Genomic DNA, 9,482 nt, shown 5'->3' with positions numbered 1-9,482 from the left:
AGCGTACAGTGGACAAAGACACATTCATCAATGTGAAAATAAAAAGAGCAAAAGTTCTGTGAGATGCAACAATATCCACAGGGAGTATTGCAACAGGTTTTCTCTCCACCTTCAAGGGCAAGCATCATGTGTTTTATGTCTGCTCCCATTCCTCTCCATAGAGGGTGTTTTAAAGAGGGAGCAAAACCCAAAGCACAGCTGCAATTGTGTCCGTTGCACAGTCATCGTAGGAACCTGCTATGCTGGGGTTTTTTATTTGGTATGTCCTTTCTGGGCCATTGAGCTCCCTGGCTGCCAGCATAGCCTTGCTGTCACAAGGTGGAGACGGTAGACCAGTCTGTGATCAGTCCCAGAGCTAGATCTCCAGATCCATGCTGGAGCAGAGCAGCTGTCTCCTGCAACCAGCACTGGAGTAGAGTTTGTGGGCATGTGTAAAAGCAATCAAATCAACCGTGGTTGCCTTTAAATGATGGTAGAGCATACAGATTACTGTAACCAGCGATGAATGGATGCTGAGAGAGCTGGACGGTGAGGCAGAGGTTATTTTCCCTCTTTTGGTGAAAAATTTCCTTGGGGAAGGAAAGCTTTAAACTTTAATGGCTACCAGGTGTGTCCATGGGTCTGCTGTGTGGCCTTGTAAGCCCTTGTGTTTCTTTTTAGATGTAATTAGAAGAAAGTCCTCGTGCGTTTCCTTTCTCTCCTCTATAAAATTGAACCCAGAATGTTGCACCTTTTGCCCCCAGCACCTTGCTGGCCGGCTCCTGGCACCCATCTCAGCTCCCACTGCCCTCCACTGTTGCAGCAGGGGCAAGATTCTTCTCTCCCAAGGCAGCTTCCTCCTCTGCCTCCCGCAGCATAGGGTGCTTCTATGATCACGTAAGGTGGCCCTTGTTCCTCTCCCATGGTTTCACACAGCTCTTGTGGCAACAGACGGGCAGCCCCAGTGCCTGTGCACCCAATGCCGTGGGGACAGAAATGTCCTGGAGCTGCAGGCATACCCTTGCCATTTGAGACGCAAGGGCTGCAGAGCAGGTGCCTTGGAGAAAAAGCTTTTCTTCTCCTTTCCTCTTGCTCTTGCAGGCCGGCAGAGCAGCTGGTGCTACATTTCTTCCCCCCTCTCTGGGCTGATCTATGAACTCGGGAAGTCTCGCTAGGCCTTAGCATAAGTGTAACAAGTCGGGTGGTTAAGTGTCCCCTGACTGTACCAGGAGCTCTCACACGGCTAAGCCAAGGAGTCATGCGGACTGTCTCAAGGACTCCTGCTGCCCAGCAAAAAAAAAAAAAAGAGAGATAACTAGTTCTCTCACAACAACCTTAAGACATCCCAGCCCTCCTCTGACAGCCTTGGAGCATCCCATACTTGAATCTTAAGTCATTCCCTGGCAGCCCCAGAACCTTCCTTATCTGATTCGTAACTCACGTGAAACAGTACCAGCGCAGCTGGAATCCCAGTAATTTGCTGATGACTAAAGCAAATCACCTCCCAAACCTATGAACAGCAGTACTGAGAATCTTTGAGCTCTCCTGGACCGCAGCAGGCTGCGACCAGCACTTCCCTCTGAGCAGGACGCCTCTCGGAGCTCACAAACTCTTCAGTTTGCAAAGATTGGAGGTCTGTTGCCAAAAGCTGAAGGGACTTGGGCTGATACTGTCTGCTTGAGGCTCAACCCTTTGCCTATTGAGAAAGATACCAAAGCATTCAAAATGAACCTTTTCACTGAACTCAAGGGGAATTTTTAACAGGTATACTTCTTACGCATATCTCTTAGTGTCTTTATGCATGCACATGTATTAACCTGAATAGTCTATGGTAAGTGTAAGTTATTACTTTCAAATTTTTACTTAAATTACTGTTGTGAATTTTATTCAACTGTGAATGAATTTTAGGCTGCTATTGTACTCATAATCCCTTTAGATATAAATTGTTGCCCAAGTGTGGGACTAGGAGTTGATCCAGCTACACCTAGACTCCAACAGGAGTTTAGAAAGCAAGGGGGGGGGGTTTCTCTGAACCTCACAGCTCCATGGGAGGGTCTCCCTTACCCTCTTACATTCCCAATCTCTGTACAAATCACAAGAAATAAATTCTAACTCGATTTTTCTTTGTATATTTCTCTTTTTTAACCTATTGCATTTTCAATCTCTGTATACCTAATTTTAGTCTGATTATAATTTAATATTCCTGTGTGCATTTCATCCATGTATTAAGTAATAGCGTGAACCTTGCCATCAGAGTCTATGAAGTCGCACTTTTATATGAGTTCCTATTAAATCATTTTTACTAATAACACTGGAAGTGATTCTTTAAGTGGTCCAAACCACTCCATTCCGTGACACCAGGCCACAGGAGTGTGGTTATGTCTGGTGCTGCCACTGGCTGCTGGAAAGCAGGTCCAGCAGGTCACTCTCTCCTGAGGGTCCTGATTACTTGAGGGCGTGACTTCTCCTCTGCTGTTTTGTTCCCAAAAACGAAAGACATGCAAACAAGGTGAAGGAGCAGGACTGTTTATTCAGGGAAGATGACATGGAGCTCCCGGGATCAGCTCTGCACAGAGCTCCAGCAGCACAGGAAGCCAATGTCCCAGAGAGAAGGCCGCCTCCTCCACGCCCTGCGGAATCGCTCTTGCAGCACCTGCAGCCTGAATCTGGAGGGGGGATCCCTCTCTGCGGCTCTTAGCAGGAATAGGGTTTGACTTGCCAGGCTTGAGACGGAGTCGCTGACGTCTTTTGTCGTGCTTTGAAGGGCTGGGACAGAGAGGAAGAGAGACGAGGTCAGAACCCGGATCTGCGGGGACCCCAGGAACGCCTCCTGCCAGGGCCGCCCCACCCAGCTCTTCCCATGGCCAGGAGGGAGCAGGGGCCAACAGGATCAGCCGGAAGGTGCTGGCCACGAACGCCACGTGCCCCTGAAAGCTCTCTCTGCTCTGCCCACGCTGCCCCTCATCCGTGCAAGGAGCAGAGCTCTCCCCAGCTGGGGCAGGGATCACAGCTCCCAGCCCAGGGTCTTTCCTCCTCCCTGCCAGTCCCCACTGACACCCACCCTGCTGCCCTCACTCACCCTTGTAGATGACCTGGAGCTTCACCTGCTGATGCGCCACGTGCCGCCCGGCAAGCCCTAGGAACACGCAGCCCGTCACAAATCCTGCTGGCCCCAGCAGCGCTCCTCCCCTTGGCAGGGCTGAGCCTGGGGTCCTCCCAGAGCATGACGCCCAAGGGCAGGGGTGGGAGAGGGCGGCAGGGAGCCCCGTGGGTGCCCTGGCCCTGCATCGGGGAGTCGGGGCTCCACAGCCACAGGGCCAATTCCTGCTGCCGGTGCAGCAGCCGGGGCTGGGGCCAAGCTGCGGTGGGGCAGGGAGGGACCCCGGGGGAGTTGTGGCTCACCAAGGACCATGATGGCCGCCTCTCGCATGGATGCCTGTGGGCTCTGCAGGTACAGCACGCACTGCTGCAGGTACTCGTCCACTCTGCTGCTGTACTCTGCCAGCTGGAGAGAGCACAAGGGGATGGAGGGAAGGGTTGGTGCAGACTCTGCCCCCAGGTCGGGCGCTCCCTGCACCCTGCCTTTCCTGCCAGGACACCCCTGACGCCCAGCCAGCAGCCGGCCAGTGCCGGGGTTTGGAGGGAGCAGAGGGCTGGGTGCTGCCCAGGGAGCCGCGGTGCCACCCTGCTGCCAAAGCCCAGCTGGGCTGGGGCTCCGTCGTCGGCACCCGGGGCTCGAGGAGGGAGAGGAGCCTGGAGAAGAGTCCACGGGGCCACACGCCCGAGGGAAGGGAGCGTGTGTGGGGGGCAGGCTGGTGGCGATGGGCTGCAGCAGCGGGCAGGGCACAGCTGCCAGCCCCACGCACTGGGCACTGGGGGCAGGGGGCTTTTCCAGGCTGGGACTGGGGCGTTGGGGCCATCCTTACCAGGTACTTGCCAACCACCCATGTCTGCTCCCTCTCCAGCAGCTGCTGGAGCTTCCTGTTCTTCAGGAACTTGATAGCTTGAAGCAGGGTTTCCCGAGAGGCCTGCAGAGCAGCAGAGACTGGGAGATGGCACCGCTGCCCCGCACACAGGACCTGTGTCCCCTGCACGTGGGCAAGGCTCGGGGCCTGTCCTGGCCCCTGGTGGGAAGATGCAGCAGCTGGGGAACGTGTCTGTCGACAGGTTTGGCACCCGGGCAGAGGAGTGGCTCAAGCCCCATCTCGGGCACCTGGTGCTGCCAGGGCAGCAGGACAGAGGTCCCCCAGAGCTGCTGCTCTGTAGTCAAGGACAGGGGGAGGCTGGAGCGCTGCAGTCCGCGAGGCGCCAGGGCAGGAGGCAGCTGAGCCACCTGCCACGGGGACACCGGCAGCTCGGAAATCCTCACCTCTGCCACGTGCTGGTTCTCATCATGCAAGTGGCAAAGCAGCGGGATCAGGCTCCGGTGCACGTGCTGCTTCAGCGGCTTTTTTCCCTCTTCCACTACAAACTCCATCACATCTCGGAAGAGGTGCATGGAGAGCAGTTGCACGTGGTTGGTGTCCTGGTGGAAAGGACGAGGGCAAGACCTCAGCACCGGCTGCTCCCGGCCCACCTGGGCACGGGTCTGACAAGCCACAGGGCGCAAAGTTTCCCAGCAGCACCCAGCGCCCGTGGTGGGGGGCACAAAGCCTTACGCTGTCAAAGAGTGGCCGGAGCCTATCAGCCAGCTGCAGAGTGATGGGGCTGCCAATTGGGATGCCTGTGGCCCGGAGCACCTTGCTGAGCACGGAGAGGGACATCCCAACCACCTCCCCGTCTGCATCCATCAGTACGTCTATGAGCCTTTGCAGCAGGGGCTGCATTCTTCTGGCCTGTGTGGAACACAGTGCTGTGCTGTGAATCCATGAATGGCTGCACTGCCAAAACCGCTCCAGAGGTTCAACCCCACACCACTGCCTCGGGGCCCAGAAGCCAAAGGCCTGCCCCGAAGGACTCGGGCAGGTGAACGGGGAGCCAGGAGAGCTGGGAGCAGCTGCCACAGCTCCCGAAGCCCAGCCAAGTCCAAGCTACTGTGTTACCCAGCCCCACGCTGCCAGCACGCCTTCAGCCGGCTGCCCCTTCTCACCATCAAGGGTGTCTTGCAGAGCGCCAGGAGGCCTCTGAGCACCAGGCGACGCATCACTCTGCACTTGCTCTGCAGGTACGTTGGGACGAGCTGCAGGATGTTGTCACCCCAACGCCTTACGTTAGGGTAGACCAGGAGCTGAAAGACACAGAGCAGTGACAGGGGTGCCTGGCCAGCAGGACTGCACCACCGCACAGGGCTGGGTCCAGCCAGCAGCACAGGGCGCGGGTACCGTCCCAGTCAGCCGAGCCCAAAGGCAGCAGCGGCTGCGCAGACCCCCTGGGCTCCCTGCCCTGTGCCGCGGGGCACACGGTGCAGGTCGCTCACGTGCTCTGCTGTGCCTCCCAGCCCTCAGCAGCCTCTGATTCCTCGGACTTTGAGGAGCCGCGATGGGAGAGCGAGAGCTGGCACAAGGCAGGCACGAAACACAGCTGGGGACAAGTGTCACCCCAGCAGCAAGGGGCCGAGGGCACGCAGCGGAGTCCACCCTCTGCCCCAGCTCCACTGACTGGGCTCCCCCCGCAGCTGCGGCTACGAGAGGGCAGAGTAGTGGTGAGAGCCGGGTCAGCGAGGCAGCACTCGCCACCAGGCTCACCTCGACAAGGAACGCCATGGCGGGGACCTCCCAGAGTTGCTTCTTCCTCCTGAGCAGCTTGACAAGGTGGCCTGCGATCCTGTAACACAACCTCCTCGAGATACCACACACCTGTCTGGCAGGGGGAAGAAGGCACCGTTGACGCCGAGCAGGGTGGGCAAACCTCTCCCCGGACTGACTCACAGAGGCCTGGTCTTTCTCCACCGCCCCTCGCCAGGAGAAAGGCATGGCCAACACCAGCAGGCTCCTTTTGGGGAGGAGACTGGCAAAACACCCTTCCTGCCCTGAAGCCTTCCCTTCTGGGAAGACCCCTTTCCTGCCCACAGGGCACTCGTGTCCCCCAGGCTCTGTCGCTGGCCCTCAGTGCACCCTGCCCTGCCCCGGCGGGCTGCCGTCAGTAGGGCTGCCTGTAGACAGACCCCCCCCACTCTGTGCCGTCAGCCCAGGCCCCACGGGAGGGGACACTGGTGCTCTGGGAGGTGGCGTCTCGTATGCACCCACCTCTCCCAGGCTTTTCTAATCTGCTGGGCCATCCCTTGGTGACAAGTCCCTCTCACCCACGACCAAGGGGATTGTGCGGGGCGCCCCAGTGAATGTGCGGGGGAGAAATGGCGGGGGGAGCGGGGACGAGGGGGTTCTTACCTGGCCAGCAGACCCATTGCACAATGGTGGGTCTCAGCGCTGAGGAGGGTGTCCCAGCCACGCTTACATTCAACTTCAAACACCATATCGTCATAGTCTAGGCGGCAGAGCAGTGCTTTCACAGTCAGCATTGCAAATCTGTGTGCAGAGCAAAGCCCAGGTCACGCTGGGAGCCCAGGCCCTGGCTCCGGGGCCACGGGAGGGATGGGAGGACCGGAGTGGAGCACCTGCTGGGGTTGGTGGGAGGGCAGCCTTCCTGCTGGCATCCCCTCCAGAAGGTATCGACCTCCTCTGGCATCTGCTTTGTGGCAAAGAAAATTTGGCAGAGCAGAGCCAGGAAGATGCGGGGGAAAAGCACGTTCAACCTCCGTGGGCGCCTGGGCAGCCGGAGGATCTCCTGCAGCACCCTGGTTGCCTGCAGAAAACAAACCGCCCAGAGACAGCGCTCAGTGCCGAGATGTCCCCACGGCAGGGCCCGAGCACGGGAGGGTGAGGCTCAGGCGCTGCCCTGGGCCACGGGAGACGCAGGGGGAGCACCCGCCCTGGCTGCCCCTACACCTGCCCCTAACCCAGGTTTCCAGCCCACCGCGTGAGGCAGGGAGATGCAGCGGTGGGGGGGGATGGAGAGCCGCCCGGAGAGGCGACCCTGGGGGCGAGCAAAGGCCTGGGCCAGAAACTCACAGCCAGGGCAAAGACATCTGCGCTGTCCCCATCGGAGGTGCACGTGCTGTGCAGCGGCCAGTCCTCCAGCACGCAGACCAGCTCCCGCAGCACCTGCTCTGCAGTGCTCCTCCCGGAGACCATCACCCTCCACATGGTCGCAGCAGCTCTGCAGGCCCAGAGCTCTGTGTCAGAGGGGTCTTGGCCACAGCGCCGCGGCCTGGGCAACCGCGGGGGCTGGGGCTGGCTGCCGGCCTTGCCTCTGCCCACTGCCCCTCGCCAGCAGCACCCAGCAGGCCTGCCCCTGCGGGCAGCAGGCAGCCGAGCGACGGTGCCTTGAGGGGCAGGGAGGGAGCACGGCAGCGGGCTCTGGGGCTGTCGTGCCAGGGCTGGGAAACGGAGGGGCCGGAAGGTCCTGAAAATCTCCGTCTCTCTGACAGCCCACCTGCGACAGGCTCTACAGCCTGATGGGCTCGAAAGGCAGGTGGGCCCTGTACCTGTCGCACGATGGGGCACAGCGCAGGAGGGTCACCGCCACGTCATGGGGGTGCGCGTGGGTCAGCTCCAGAAGGCTGTTGTCCAGCCTGTGCTCAGCAGACACGTGCGTGTTGGACACGAGCCACCGGTAGATGCACCTCACGATGCTCGGCACCTGGAGGAGACATGGCTGAGAGCTGGAGTGCTGCCAGAGCGAGCCAGTTCCCCAGCTTCCCCCGAGAAGTGCTTCCCTTCCCACCACACTCTGCTGGCCTAAAAGGCTGTTGGGTGCCCAGCGGACCCGGCCTCGGGGGCACACGATCTCCTCCGGGCGCTCGAGCCCTGGCGACAGGCTACTTACATGCTGCAATCTGGAGGCGTCACTTTCCACAAGCACATCCAGCATGGCAGCACAAGCCTCCGCATCATAGGAGTCCGAGTCTGCCATGCCCTCGACGGCCGCGATGGTGGTGTCTTCACGCTCAGAGGGCTCGAGGGATTCCCAAAACTTCTACAGAAGGGAAGAGAGAGGCACGTCACATCGAGTGCCCCGACGGCGGTGCTCGGCTGAGCAGTGAGACCAGGCCCAGCCCAGGTGGGGATGGCTGCGGATACCTGTGCGCTGCTGTGGAAGAGGGCCTGGGCGTGTTCCTGCTCTTCTGGCAGGTTCCAGTCTGGATCTGGCAAAGACCGAGCACAAGCAGAGCTGAGGGGCTGCAGGAGAGGCTGGAGAACACAGCCGAGCCCTGCGCTCCCCAGGCAGGGCCAGCCCCGGGACAGGGGCTGCTGGGGACTCTGACCCCCATCTCTCTGCCCGCAGGTTGGGGCTGGGGGTGCCCAGTGGATGGAGCGTGGCCGGCGCCCGGCCATGGGGAACGGCCCCGTCCCCTCTTCCCCTCTTTCGCTGGGGATGTCCACAGGGGATGGGATGGGGCCAAGCCGGCTGCAGCCACTGGCCCCGTGGCCCAGCTCAGCCACTCACCCGCCTGCAGCAGCTGGACCTCCTCCACCTCATCAGGCTGCCACGCTGGGGCATCCTCAGTGCCTTTCTCCTCCTCCTCCCATGCCACCCAGGCCAGCCTGGGCACGCTGGGGGGTCTCTCTGCCATCCCGCCGAGGCCCGGCCTCGAGGGCTCCTGCCACAGGGATGGGAGATGCCTCGGAAAAGCGCCGCGGACGCAGGTCAGCAGGGAACGAGGTGGCTGCGCAGCCGCAGCCCCGCTCTGCCCCGTCCTGTCCCGTCGCGTCCTCCGGGCACTGTGGGGTGGCCGCGTCCCTGCCAGCGCTTATACCACGGAGGGTCACAAAGGGTCCTGTGACACGCTGCCACGTGCCCGTGCTCTGGGGCCTCCCCAGAGCAGTATCACCACAGCCAGGCCGTAACTCAAACATACGACTGCAGGGGCGTCCTCGGGCGTGCCTCTTCCCCCTCCTTCACTAACCTTGCTGTCTGCATAGGGGTTTCTCTCACATCCCGCTCCCCTCCCCGCTGCAGGTCTCCCCTCTTAAATTGGTTATCCCAGAGGCGCTACCACCATCGCTGGTGGGCTCGGCCTGGGCCAGAGCCGGGGAAGCTTCTAGCAGCTTCTCACAGGAACCACCCCTGCAGCCCCTCCCCAGGACGAAAGCCCCGCCACACAAACCCAATGCAAGAAGGCAGCACCTCCTCCGCCCCGTGCTCAGAGACCGTCACCCTCCACATGGTCACGCCAGCTCTGCGGGCCCAGAGCAGGGTCCCGGCCACAGCGCCGTGGCCTGGGCAAGCCCTGGGGCCCGGGCTGGCCGCCAGCCTTGCCTCTGCCCACTGCCCCTCGCCGGCAGCACCCAGCAGACGTGCCCCTCTGGATGCCCCTTCTCCTCCTTCTCCCCCAGCCAGGCCAGCCCAGGCACGTTGGGGGATATCCCCACCATCCTGCCGAGGCCTAGCCTTGAGGGCTTCAGCCGCAGGGATGGGAGACGCCGCGGGCAAGCACCACGGAAGCAGGGTGGCAAGGAACGAGGTGGCTGCGTGGGGGCTCCTGACGGCCTCCCGCCACCCCG

General features: G+C 60.8%; 1 protein-coding gene across 1 annotated transcript; it reads right to left on the bottom strand.

Moving 5' to 3' along the window:
- Positions 1 to 2,539: 2,539 nt before the first annotated feature.
- Positions 2,540 to 8,551, bottom strand: LOC142031542 (maestro heat-like repeat-containing protein family member 7). Its single transcript, XM_075029185.1, has 15 exons — positions 8,425 to 8,551; positions 8,058 to 8,122; positions 7,804 to 7,953; positions 7,463 to 7,617; positions 6,987 to 7,134; positions 6,533 to 6,720; positions 6,306 to 6,443; positions 5,664 to 5,778; positions 5,069 to 5,206; positions 4,638 to 4,814; positions 4,349 to 4,504; positions 3,906 to 4,007; positions 3,382 to 3,484; positions 3,059 to 3,115; positions 2,540 to 2,745 (listed from the first exon to the last, which is right to left on the bottom strand). Exons 1-15 carry the CDS (start codon positions 8,549 to 8,551, stop codon positions 2,540 to 2,542), a joined length of 2,025 nt encoding a protein of 674 aa, XP_074885286.1.
- Positions 8,552 to 9,482: the final 931 nt, after the last annotated feature.

The sequence above is a fragment of the Buteo buteo genome, chromosome 5 (genome assembly GCF_964188355.1).
Source record: "Buteo buteo chromosome 5, bButBut1.hap1.1, whole genome shotgun sequence".
Taxonomy (NCBI): domain Eukaryota; kingdom Metazoa; phylum Chordata; class Aves; order Accipitriformes; family Accipitridae; genus Buteo; species Buteo buteo.
Note: the sequence above shows the minus strand (reverse complement) of the source record. Positions and strands in the feature narration are given on the sequence as shown.

Bases quoted from the DNA above. Each gene is read 5' to 3' on its own strand.
- LOC142031542 (XM_075029185.1), bottom strand. From the start codon at position 8,551: ATGGCAGAGAGACCCCCCAGCGTGCCCAGGCTGGCCTGGGTGGCATGG. The intron at 7,135-7,462 runs GTACAGGGCCCA...CTGGGCCTGCAG, and splicing joins TGTGCCCCATCGTGCGACAG to AGCTGCTGCGACCATGTGGA. The intron at 2,746-3,058 runs GTGAGTGAGGGC...TCTCTGTCCCAG, and splicing joins GCTCCAGGTCATCTACAAGG to CCCTTCAAAGCACGACAAAA.